Raw genomic sequence first — 13,227 nt, 5'->3', positions numbered from 1 at the left:
AGTGTGGCAAAAAAGTATTTAGTCAGCCACCAATTGTGCAAGTTCTCCCACTTAAAAAGATGAGAGAGGCCTGTAATTTTCCTCATAGGTACACTTCAACTATGGCAGACAAAAATAGAAAAGAAAATCCAGAAAATCACATTGTAGGATTTTTAATTAATTTATTTGCAAATTATGGTGGAAAATAAGTATTTGGTCAGTAACAAAAGTTTATCTCAATACTTTGTTATATACCCTTTGTTGGCAATGACAGAGGTCAAACGTTTTCTGTAAGTCTTCACAAGGTTTTCACACACTGTTGCTGGTATTTTGGCCCATTCCTCCATGTGTGTTACTGATGGTAGACTTTGTTACTTTGGTCCCAGCTCTCTGCAGGTCATTCACTAGGTCCCCCCGTGTGGTTCTGGGATTTTTGCTCACCGTTCTTGTGATCATTTTGACCCCACGGGGTGAGATCTTGCGTGGAGCCCCAGATCGAGGGAAATTATCAGTGGTTTTGTATGTCTTCCATTTCCTAATAATTGCTCCCACAGTTGATTTCTTCAAACCAAGCTGCTTACCTACTGCAGATTCAGTCTTCCCAGCCTGGTGCAGGTCTACAATTTTGTTTCTGGTGTCAGCTCTTTGACAGCTCTTTGGTCTTGGCCATAGTGGAGTTTGGAGTGTGACTGTTTGAGGTTGTGTCTTTTATACTGATAACAAGTTCAAACAGGTGCCATTAATACAGGTAACAAGTGGAGGACAGAGGAGCTTCTTAAAGAAGAAGTTACAGGTCTGTGAGAGCCAGAAATTTTGCTTGTTTTTAGGTGACCAAATACTTATTTTCCACCATAATTTGCAAATAAATTCATAAAAAATCCTACAATGTGATTTTCTGGATTTTTTTTCTCATTTTGTCTGTCATAGTTGAAGTGTACCTATGATGAAAATTATAGGCCTCTCTCATCTTTTTAATTGGGAGAACATGCACAATTGGTGGCTGACTAAATACTTTTTTGCCCCACTGTACATGATTTCAGACTTCTGTTTTGAACTAAGTTTGACGTCTGGAAAGTAAAAGCCCAGCATGCTCTCTCTTCCCACATGTTCAGCTCTGGTTTTAATGTACAGTGCCTTGCGAAAGTATTCGGCCCCCTTGAACTTTGCGACCTTTTGCCACATTTCAGGCTTCAAACATAAAGATATAAAACTGTATTTTTTGTGAAGAATCAACAACAAGTGGGACACAATCATGAAGTGGAACAACATTTATTGGATATTTCAAACTTTTTTAACAAATCAAAAACTGAAAAATTGGGCGTGCAAAATTATTCAGCCCCTTTACTTTCAGTGCAGCAAACTCTCTCCAGAAGTTCAGTGAGGATCTCTGAATGATCCAATGTTGACCTAAATGACTAATGATGATAAATACAATCCACCTGTGTGTAATCAAGTCTCCGTAAAAATGCACCTGCACTGTGATAGTCTCAGAGGTCTGTTAAAAGCGCAGAGAGCATCATGAAGAACAAGGAACACACCAGGCAGGTCCGAGATACTGTTGTGAAGAAGTTTAAAGCCGGATTTGGATACAAAAAGATTTCCCAAGCTTTAAACATCCCAAGGAGCACTGTGCAAGCGATAATATTGAAATGGAAGGAGTATCAGACCACTGCAAATCTACCAAGACCTGGCCGTCTCTCTAAACTTTCAGCTCATACAAGGAGAAGACTGATCAGAGATGCAGCCAAGAGGCCCATGATCACTCTGGATGAACTGCAGAGATCTACAGCTGAGGTGGGAGACTCTGTCCATAGGACAACAATCAGTCGTATATTGCACAAATCTGGCCTTTATGGAAGAGTGGCAAGAAGAAAGCCATTTCTTAAAGATATCCATAAAAAGTGTCGTTTAAAGTTTGCCACAAGCCACCTGGGAGACACACCAAACATGTGGAAGAAGGTGCTCTGGTCAGATGAAACCAAAATGGAACTTATTAACTTGAAGTATTAACTTAAGGGGGCTGAATAATTTTGCACGCCCAATTTTTCAGTTTTTGATTTGTTAAAAAAGTTTGAAATATCCAATAAATGTCATTCCACTTCATGATTGTGTCCCACGTGTTGTTGATTCTTCACAAAAAAATACAGTTTTATATCTTTATGTTTGAAGCCTGAAATGTGGCAAAAGGTCGCAAAGTTCAAGGGGGCCGAATACTTTCGCAAGGCACTGTATATGGTTCACCTGTACGGCAATCACTGTCACTTGATTTCAACAGAGTCAAGCAACTTTTCCAACCAGAGTTTAAATAAATATTGCCTTCTTTTTACTCTCAAAACCTCTCTCTGCTCCACAGTTTTTATCACAGTGAATCACAGTGACAGAGAGGGGGGTCAGGTCTCAGAGCCAACTGAGCCAAGAGGCGACAACCCAAAGTGAGATTAAACTAGCAGTGGTCGTCTAGCAGTGGTGGTATTGGACCAATGGACCAATTCCTTTAGATGAACTTTCTTTTATTGGGTTGATTCTTTTAGATGTATATTTTCCTCTATAGGGTCCATTCTTACATGTATTTTCCCTCCACAATCCATTCAAAACAGAGACCAAAGAGAGGAGAAAATGTCCTGTTTGTTCCCGACAGAATGAAAACTATTGGCCAGAATGGACTTTCTCTGGGCGGAGAATGAAGTGAGGTGAACAACAGAGCTGGTAAATTAGTAGAAGATGTTAAAATGCTTTGTTTTGTTCCTGGATGCTGGTTTAGAAGGCATGGGTTAGCTACAAGCTGCTGTCAGTCTTCCGTGTCTGAGGTACAGCGATGTGGTAGAAACGTACAAAGAAATATAAATATTAGAGCTAGAGCCCAGCTTCAATCACAAAACTGACCAGACACACTGTCGTCGTTAATTTGTTTGTTTTTTTAGCTTTATTAAGAATGGAACACAACAGCTGGACAGGACATCATAACAACACCAAAAAAGGGGTGACGACCAATCAAGGACCAGATTCATGGCATCCTACCCATCACATATTGGAGCCGTGCAAAGACTGGGTCTATTGACGATCGAGTAGATATCTTGGGAATGTTTTGTCTCAGTCCGTAGTACTTCAATCTATCCTATTTTATTCCATTTAGATCGATGGGGCTGTTTTAGAATATTAGTTGAGATGCCGATGGGAAACACATGGCTGGACAAGGGTCAGGTATCAATCAGGTGTCAGTCAATAACAAACAGACAAAAACCACAGTATTTACAGTACAGTACAGGCAATCAAAGGGTTAACTTGTTTTTTGGTTAACACATTTTGATTGTAAGAGAATGGTACATTAAAGAAAAAAGGTATTACATTGCCTTGTTAGATTATGTAAACAAAAAAAAATCAACATATATTAACTAGTCCATAATAAATAGTGACGTTGAAAGTTAGCAAATATTAAAAAATGGCACATAAGTTGAATAATAAAACAGCCCTACTATTCAGGAGCCCTAACGGAACATAACAAGTACAGGATACAGACAAAAGCTCTGGGTTAATTGGGACTGAAAGCTAACTAGCTAATTTATTAATTAAATCTGTGCTTTATAAACAGAACACAAACATTAGGATGTTCTGAGATGTAGAACAAGCTTATAAAAACACTCGCATAGGATACACACTTTCTCTCACACACATATACACGCACGCATGAACAGACACACACACACACACACACACACACACACACACTGTATTTATCACATCACTGTATTTATGTTTCGACAGTGAGAATAGGTTATTCATAGACATGCCAAGGATTTGCTGTTTCTAAGTTACAGTATTAGCGACCGTGTTAGCGAGAGAGAGACTATTACTGTTGTAAGTAATGGACATGGGTTAAACAAAATCAACTAAAAAAAGGACAAATCCAAACATGAGATATGGGTGCGTAACACAGAACCTTTTTTGCACTGATGTCAATCGGTCATTTGCATGAAAGTTAAAGTTTTGCACACATACAGTATCTCAAGTGAGATTTCAATCCAAAGAGAGAGACTGAAATAGGTCAGGAAAAGAGAACGTTCAGATGTCAACTACTGTCCATTGTGAGGGGTTGATCCCCCTCAGCCCCAGGATAGGTCAGCGGTCAGGCGCAGAGCATTGTGGGAGGTGTAGTATTTGGTTCAGTATTGGCTGTGTGTGTCCTCTCCCCTCTCCATGTGTGCCTCTCCTCCGTATCTCCTGTGGTTCCTACGCTCCCGGCGCTGGCCGTGGCGGTGGTTGCGGCGGTACCGGTGGGATCGCCGAGCTGAGGGAGGGGAAGACTCAAAATTGGTGCAGTAACAACATTTACCAATCTCTGTTTATTTGGTGCAGTGACAACATTTACCATTCTGTTTCTTATTCAGCCCATACTAGAAGGAATACACAAATGTTTATACAGAAAAGCCTACCTGGGTGAATAAAGGTTTGTTATCAGAAGAAAGGTTGCATAAGACACGTTTAAAAAAATAAATCTGCTGTTTGTCACTCACACTTTGTGCAGATGATCTTGGGCCGGTCCCAGGTGCCATCGGCCCGGCAACGCGCGGTGGGGATGTGGCGCTGGTAGAAACCTTCGGCACACTGATAACGCACCACCGCATGGATGTCATAATGGGACCGCCGACGGCCAATCAGATGGGCATTCTCCACAGCGGGTGGGGTTCCACACAGCACTGTCAGACGGGACAAGATGAACATTTAAGTCAATTCAGTCAGTGTTGAGCAACATCGAAGAAGATACAGTGTGTACTGTATCTATGGTGTCTGGCTTGCAATTTATTTTTTTCTCCCTAGGTGAAACACTTGCTACTGAATCCTATACGCGAGGACAGGTGCTCTGCAGATGGCGCAGTGCTCTGTGAAGCAATAGAGAGCCAAGGCAGCTCCGATAATCTCTCTCCCTCCCTCTTCCCTCCCTCCCTCCTCAAGGAGCTAGGCTTCAGGCTATCCCATAAATCCTTGCTCTGGGTCTCATTCCAGTGTCACAGTTACATCAGGGCACCTGACACAGAAATGCATGGTGGGATTTCAGAGAATAGATCTGAGGGCAAGACAGTCACTGGCAATTTAATGCCAGCTTTTAACAAGATGGCAAATGTTAGCTTTGCAGTCCAAGTGAACATGTGGGGTGAGATAAAACGGCAACAGAAAGAGACAAAGGTTTCTGTTTAGATCAACTGGAAATATTACAGTTTTTCCCAATTACACACTGGCCCATGAGGAATATTCAGCCAAACCTGTAACTCATTTAGTAGAGCCATACACCAAATCTGTTACTCATTTAGTAGAACTATACACCAAATCTGTAACTCATTTAGTAGAGCCATACACCAAACCTGTAACTCATTTAGTAGAGCCATACACCAAACCTGTAACTCATTTAGTAGAACCATACACCAAACCTGTAACTCATTTAGTAGAGCCATACACCAAACCTGTAACTCATTTAGTAGAACCATACACCAAATCTGTAACTCATTTAGTAGAACCATACACCAAACCTGTAACTCATTTAGTAGAGCCATACACCAAATCTGTTACTCATTTAGTAGAACTATACACCAAATCTGTAACTCATTTAGTAGAGCCATACACCAAACCTGTAACTCATTTAGTAGAGCCATACACCAAACCTGGAACTCATTTAGTAGAGCCATACACCAAACCTGTAACTAATTTAGTAGAGCCATACACCAAACCTGTAACTCATTTAGTAGAGCCATACACCAAATCTGTAACTCATGGATAAAAAGGCCACAGGTGAGTACTCCTGTGTTTGGAGAACAATGTAAGCAAACTTGGCAGGTGGAGGTAAAGGTGGAGGTGGAGGTAGAGGTACTGTAGCGGTGGAGGTGGAGGTAGAGGTACTGTAGAGGTGGAGGTGGAGGTAGAGGTACTGTAGAGGTAGAGGTGGAGGTACAGGTACTGCAGAGGTAGAGGTGGAGGTACTGTAAAGGTAGAGGTGGAGGTACTGTAGAGGTAGAGGTGGAGGCACTGTAGAGGTAGAGGTGGAGGTACTGTAGAGGAAGAGGTAGAGATGGAGGTGGAGGTACTGTAGAGGTAGAGAGCAGGTGGAGGTACTGTAGAGGTAGACGTAGAGGTGGAGGTACTGTAGAGGTGGAGGTACAGGTACTGTAGAGGTAGAGGTGGAGGTACTGTAGAGGTAGAGGTGGAGGTACTGTAGAGGTAGAGGTGGAGGAACTGTAGAGGTAGAGGTGGAGGTGGAGGTAATGTAGAGGTGGAGTTGGAGGTACTGTAGAGGTAGAGGTGGAGGTACTGTAGAGGTAGAGGTGGAGGTAATGTAGAGGTGAAGTTGGAGGTACTGTAGAGGTAGAGGTGGAGGTACTGTAGAGGTAGAGGTGGAGGTAATGTAGAGGTGAAGTTGGAGGTACTGTAGAGGTAGAGGTGGAGGTACTGTAGAGGTAGAGGTAGAGGTAATGTAGAGGTGAAGTTGGAGGTACTGTAGAGGTAGAGGTAATGTAGAGGTGAAGTTGGAGGTACTGTAGAGGTAGAGGTAATGTAGAGGTGAAGTTGGAGGTACTGTAGAGGTAGAGGTGGAGGTACTGTAGAGGTAGAGGTAATGTAGAGGTGGAGTTGGAGGTACTATAAAGGTAGAGGTGGAGGTGGAGGTACTGTAGAGGTAGAGGTAATGTAGAGGTGGAGTTGGAGGTACTATAAAGGTAGAGGTGGAGGTGGAGGTACTATAGAGGTAGAGGTACTGTGGAGGTACTGTAGAGGTAGAGGTGGAGGTACTATAGAAGTAGAGGTACTGTGGAGGTAGAGGTGGAGGTGGGGGTACTGTAGAGGTAGAGGTCGAGGAACTGTAGAGGTGGAGGTACTGTAGAGGTAGAGGTACTGTAGATGTAGAAGTAGAGGTGGAGGTACTGTAGAGGTGGAGGTACTGTAGAGGTAGAGGTGGAGGAACTGAATAGGTGGAGGAAGAGGTCCTGAGGAGGTAGAGAGGAGGTAGAGGTACTGTAGAGGAACGGTGGAGGTGGAGGAAGAGGTCCTGAGGAGGTAGAGGTGGAGGTAGAGGTACTGTAGAGGAACTGTGGAGGTGGAGGTAGAGGTAGAGGTTCTGTAGAGGTAGAGGTGGAGGTAGAGGTAGAGGTGGATGTACTGTAGAGGTAGAGATACTGTAGAGGTAGAGGTACTGTAGGCGTAGAGGTGGAGGTGGAGGTACTGTAAATGTAGAGATGGAGGTGGAAGTGGAGGAACTGTAGAGGTGCTGTAGAGGTAGAGGTAGAGGTTGAGGTGGAGGTACTGTAGAGTTAGAGGTCGATAAACTGTAGAGGTGGAGGAACTGTAGAGGTGGAGGTACTGTAAAGGTAAAGTAGGAACTGTACAGGTGGAGGTAGAGGTACTGTATAGGTATTGTAGAAGTAGAGTTGGAGGTTCTGTAGAGGTGGAGGTACTGTAGAGGTGGAGGTAGAGTTATAGGTACAGAGGTACTGTAGAGGTGGAAGTAGAGGTACTGTAGAGGTAGAGGTAGAGGTACTGTAGAGGTACTGTAGAGGTAGAGTTAGAGGTACTGTAGAGGTGGAGGTAGAGGTACTGTAGAGGTAGAGGTGGAGGTACTGTAGAGGTGGAGGTAGAGTTAGAGGTACTGTAGAGGTACTGTAGAGGTGGAGGTAGAGGTACTGTAGAGATAGAGGTGGTAGAGGTAGCGGTAGAGGTACTGTAGAGGTGGAGGTAGAGGTACTGTAGAGGTAGAGGTGGAGGTACTGTAGAGGTGGAGGTAGAGTTAGAGGTACTGTAGAGGTACTCTAGAGGTGGTGGGAGAGGTACTGTAGAGATAGAGGTGGTAGAGGTAGCGGTAGAGGTACTGTAGAGGTGGAGGAAGACCAAGAACAAGGAGAGTAATCTCTGATGAAATTTGAACGACAATGGTGGACCATATTAAAGCATTTTTTGGGGCTGCAATCTGAGGTGCAGTTAACTCTAATTAACTTATCCTCTGCAGCATAGGTAACTCTGGGTTGAAGTTGCAATCAACAAGAGCTGAAACTGGCTCTCATAAGGACCGCTACAGGAAAGACCCAGAGTTACCTACAGTATGTCAGAGGGAGGTGACCAACCATATGCCACATCCTTAAGAAACACATCTCTGGATGAAGCAAATCTACAGAGTCCCATTTGAAAGGAATTCCCAAAGAGTGAAGGATAAACGGTACGAATATGTGTAAGTAAGCAATGTAATAGTATTACACTCTTGAAACATTAGAGACTCATTGATGTTGCCAGTGAACTTTACTATACAGCAATTACAGTATTTACTGTCATTTCAGAGAATCATGGAGTTGGATGCAAGTCCCATCCCCCAGGAACTCATACTCATAGATGAGGCTGGATTCAATTTAGCAAAGACGAGGAGGGGAGGAAGGAACATCATTGGTCAACGCGCCATCACTGAGATACTGTACCTGGCCAGCGTGGGAGAAATGTCACCATATGCGCAGCTATGAGCCACAATGGGGACCTCCAGCTCCATGCCACCCTTGGACCATACAACACTGCCCACTGGGGAAACTGGCTAACTGTTTTGTGTTTTGACTACCTGAGATGTAGTTTCAGCAAACGTGTGTTAACAATTGGGAAAAACTGTAAATGTGATTCAGACTTCTGTTTGTTGTGTCAGCAATGTTGAAGCTTTATTCTCTTTTCACACTTCATGGAGGAAAATATGAGAGTGCATTGTGCCTATTGAGGTTTGACAGCCTGCATATTGATCCGGTTGTATCTAGGGGAATATCAGTGCTTTTGAAATATCACTCTGTCTCTGTCTGTCTGTCTGTCTGTCTGTCTGTCTGTCTGTCTGTCTGTCTGTCTGTCTGGCTTGACAATGTGTCTCCCACTAGTCAATAATAAATAACCTGTTGAACTAAACACTGTGATTGACATGTTTCATCAAAAGGCAATATTTATTTTGGCAACTTGAGTTGATAAAACTGTCATTATGCTCTTACACTCTGATGTCAAGTGTGCGTGTTTCCTCGCCAGACATTCTATTGACAAAACAGAGCAATCCCCAGAGGATACAAGGCTTCGTAGAGTAAATTGGAAATTTATTATTTCCAAAATCCTTATTTGCCATGATGACTTTGTTCCTCCAAATGAACATGACATCCTGTTTCTAGCCACAGCCCAGTTTAAGTCCGCTATCCAGTAGGAACCCAACATTTACTTTAAAAAATACACGTATTGAGGACGCTATTGTAAATGCATTCTTATTGTTTTACCGGTACCATGGCTATGTTAAGTCCTGTGATCCTACCTGCTCCTTTCTGAAGACATGGAGCTGGTTGCACCATGGCTATGTTAAGTCCTGTGATCCTACCTGCTCCTTTCTGAAGACATGGAGCTGGTTGCACCATGGCTATGTTAAGTCCTGTGATCCTACCTGCTCCTTTCTGAAGACATGGAGCTGGTTGCACCATGGCTATGTTAAGTCCTGTGATCCTACCTGCTCCTTTCTGAAGACATGGAGCTGGTTGCACCATGGCTATGTTAAGTCCTGTGATCCTACCTGCTCCTTTCTGAAGACATGGAGCTGGTTGCACCATGGCTATGTTAAGTCCTGTGATCCTACCTGCTCCTTTCTGAAGACATGGAGCTGGTTGCACCATGGCTATGTTAAGTCCTGTGATCCTACCTGCTCCTTTCTGAAGACATGGAGCTGGTTGCACCATGGCTATGTTAAGTCCTGTGATCCTACCTGCTCCTTTCTGAAGACATGGAGCTGGTTGCACCATGGCTATGTTAAATCCTGTGATCCTACCTGCTCCTTTCTGAAGACATGGAGCTGGTTGCACCATGGCTATGTTAAAACTTCTTAGGGCTGCAATCCCGTTAACGGGATTGATATAACAACAGCCAGTGAAAGTGCAGAGCGCCTAATTCAAACAACAGAAATCTCATAATTAAAATTACTCAAACATACATGTATTTTATACCATTTTAAAGGTAATCTTGTTGTTAATCCCTCCAAAGTGTCCGATTTCAAATAGGCTTTACAGCGAAAGCACCACAAACGATTATGTTAGGTCAGAGCCAAGTCACAGAAAAACACAGCCATTTTTCCAGCCAAAGAGAGGAGTCACATAAAGCACAAATAGAGATAAAATGAATGACTAACCTTTGATGATCTTCATCAGATGACACTCATCGGACTTCATGTTACACAATACATGTATGTTTTGTTCAATAAAGTGCATATTTATATAAAAAAAATCTCAGCATACATTGGTGCGCTACGTTCACTAGTTCCAAAAACATCCGGTGATATTGCAGAGAGCCACATCATTTTACAGAAATACTCATAAATGTCGATGAAAATACAATTGTTAGACATGGCAATATAGATACACTTCTCCTTAATGAAACCGCTGTGTCAGATTTCAAAAAAAGCAAACCATGCAATAATCTGAGTACAGCTTTCAAAAGTACAGCCCAAAAGATATCCTCCATATTGGGTAGTCAACAGAAGTCATAAATAGCATTATAAATATTAACTTACCTTTGATGATCTTCATCAGAAGGCACTCCCAGGATTCCCAGTTCCACATTTAATGTTTGATTTAGTTCGATGATGTCCATCATTTATGTCCAAAGAGCTACTTTTGTTAGCACGTTTGGTAAACAAATCCAAAGTCATGAAGCGCGTTCCCTAGTTGCAGACGAAATGTCAGAAAGTTCCGTTCCTGTCCGTAGAAACATGTCAAATGATGTATGGAATCAATCTTTAGGATGTTTTTAACATAAAACATCAATAAATGTTCTAACCTGAGAATTACATTGTCTTCAGAAGAGCGATGGAACAGAGCTCCCTCTCATGTGAACGCGCATGGTCAGAGCATGGTCAGCTCATGGCAGACCTGACTCATTCCTTTCTCATTCGGTGCCACTTCACAGTAGAATCCTCAAACAAGTTTATAAAGACGGTTGACATCTAGTGGAAGCCTTAGGAAGTGCAACATAACCAATATCCCATTGTGTATTCAATAGGGGCTGGGTTGAAAATCGACCAACCCCAGATTTCCCACTTCCTGTTTGGATTTCTTCTCAGGTTTTTGCCTGCCATATGAGTTATGTTATACTCACAGGCATCATTCAAACAGTTTTATAAACTTCAGAGTGTTTTCTATCCAATACTAATAATAATATGCATATATTAGCAACTGGGACTGAGGAGCAGGCCGTTTACTCTGGGCACCACTGGGCACCTGTCATCCAAGCTATTCAATACTGCCCCTGCAGCCATAATAAGTTATTAAGTCCTGTGATCCTACCTGTGCCTTTTTTGCAGATGTAGGGCAGGTTATAGTTGCAGGGCACGTCGTTCCACTTGCCCTCCTCATGGGCGATGGTCACCACACAGTCCTCTCCGCCCGCAAAGAAGTTATCAGGCTGGCTCTCCCTCCAGTTCTCATACACCTAAACAATGCCACACACTTACAGTATGTCACATTGTATTAATCTTGGCTTTAAATCTATTATAAAGTAATACTCAGCTGTTTATACATGGGATCCTATGTTTGCTCCTCTGTAGCTCAGTTGGTAGATTATGGCCCTTGCTACGCCAATACAGTGGGTTCAATTCCTGGGAGCACCCATACTTAAAATGTATGAATGACTGTTGCTTTGGATAAAAGTGTCTGCTAAATGGCGTGTATATATCATCTGTTGTACAAAGACACACTTTACACACAAAGTGTTCCAACTTTGAGGTTCAAGTACAGGTATATATCACATACAATGCAGTATAACATGAGCTGTTATTGACAGAGAGAAATATAGAACGTCACCAGGTCATTGGTGTCAGTCCACTGGAAGTCCTCCTCCACTGTGCGATCATTCAGGCCGATCCAGGCGTTATCATGGCCCAGCCCATTGATGAACTCCTGCTCGGTGACCGAGGTGATACTGCTGAGGTGGGCGCTCTGCTCTCTGCAGTCCTTCTCTGCATCCTCCCAGGTGTGTCTGTGAGAGAAGTACCTGAAGTGAAGAAAACAAGTTTTTGTTAGATCAATAGTAGGGCAATTTTCAATCCAATATTCAGCATTACAGCGTGATTTAAATGCAAAGGCAATGTTCTGCATTCATCATAAATGTTGCGTACGTCGGCTCAATAGAAAATTACCTTTACATTTCTGTTGCTCAATGCAAGATTCCTTCATCCCTCAGCTACCAAGGCTAAAAATAGATGATAGATGACGTCTCAAACTCAAGGCCCGCGGGACAGATCCATTTTAAGTGTGGCCCTCCGGTGCTCGGTGAAGACCGAATGCGGCCCGCGGGGGGAAATTAGTTTGACACCCCTGATACAGTTGAATGTTTAGAGGGTAGGTTCGTTGTCAGTTCTTTTTTCTCACGTACCTGTAGCAGTGGCCATGGAACTTCCTCCATCCATGCTCACAACCCTCAACATCTAGAGAGAGCAGATGAGAAAGGAGAGCATTGAGGGATAGAGGAAGCAGACAGGGATAGGAAAGAGAGGTTAGAGTATGGAAGATGGGAGGGGGCAAAGAAAGACAAAAGAAGGAGGCAAGGAAGGGAGAAGAAGATTGAGTGAAAAAGATAAGTGATGAAGAGAGAAAGGAGAGTAGGACGATAGAGGAAAAGAGGAACAGTGACAGAGAGAAGAAGAGAGGTGAAGGGAAGGAGAGAGATACGTGGAGAGAAGAGAGAGGTGAAGGGAAGGAGAGAGAAGTGGAGAGAAGAGAGAGGTGAAGGGAAGGAGAGAGAGAGAGGTGAAGGGAAGGAGAGAGAGGTGGAGGGAAGGAGAGAGAGAAGTGGAGGGAAGGAGAGAGAGAAGTGGGGAGAAGAAGAAAGAGAGAGGTAGAGGGAAGGAGAGAGAGAAGTGGAGAGAAGAAGAGAGAGAGGTGGAGGGAAGGAGAGAGAGAAGTGGAGAGAAGAAGAGGGAGAGAGGTGGAGGGAAGGAGAGAGAGAAGTGGAGAGAAGAAGAGAGAGAGAGGTGGAGGGAAGGAGAGAGAGAAGTGGAGAGAAGAAGAGAAAGAGAGGTATTGGGAAGGAGAGAGAGGAATGGAGAGAAGAAGAGAGAGAGAGGTGGAGGGAAGGAGAGAGAGAGGTGGAGGGAAGGAGAGAGAGAAGTGGAGAGAAGAAGAGAAAGAGAGGTAGAGGGAAGGAGAGAGAGGAGTGGAGAGAAGAAGAGAGAGAGAGGTGGAGGGAAGGAGAGAGAGGAGTGGAGAGAAGAAGAGAAAGAGAGGT

The 13,227-nt window shown here is 43.4% G+C and overlaps 1 protein-coding gene across 2 annotated transcripts in view; it reads right to left on the bottom strand.

Moving 5' to 3' along the window:
- Window positions 1-2,876: 2,876 nt before the first annotated feature.
- The window catches only part of ncana (neurocan a), a 136,728-nt gene continuing 126,377 nt past the window's right edge, over window positions 2,877-13,227 (bottom strand). For both annotated transcript variants that reach the window (XM_036986389.1, XM_036986391.1), the window contains 5 exons: window positions 12,376-12,427; window positions 11,805-11,994; window positions 11,289-11,433; window positions 4,491-4,673; window positions 2,877-4,264 (listed from right to left, as the gene is read on the bottom strand). In XM_036986389.1, coding sequence (XP_036842284.1) covers window positions 4,140-4,264; window positions 4,491-4,673; window positions 11,289-11,433; window positions 11,805-11,994; window positions 12,376-12,427 — 695 coding nt within the window. In that variant the 3' untranslated portion in view covers window positions 2,877-4,139. The remainder of the gene's footprint in view (window positions 4,265-4,490; window positions 4,674-11,288; window positions 11,434-11,804; window positions 11,995-12,375; window positions 12,428-13,227) is intronic.

Source organism: Oncorhynchus mykiss, chromosome 8, assembly GCF_013265735.2.
Source record: "Oncorhynchus mykiss isolate Arlee chromosome 8, USDA_OmykA_1.1, whole genome shotgun sequence".
In the NCBI taxonomy this organism is placed as follows: Eukaryota; Metazoa; Chordata; class Actinopteri; order Salmoniformes; family Salmonidae; genus Oncorhynchus; species Oncorhynchus mykiss.
This window is presented reverse-complemented; position numbering and strand designations above follow the sequence as displayed.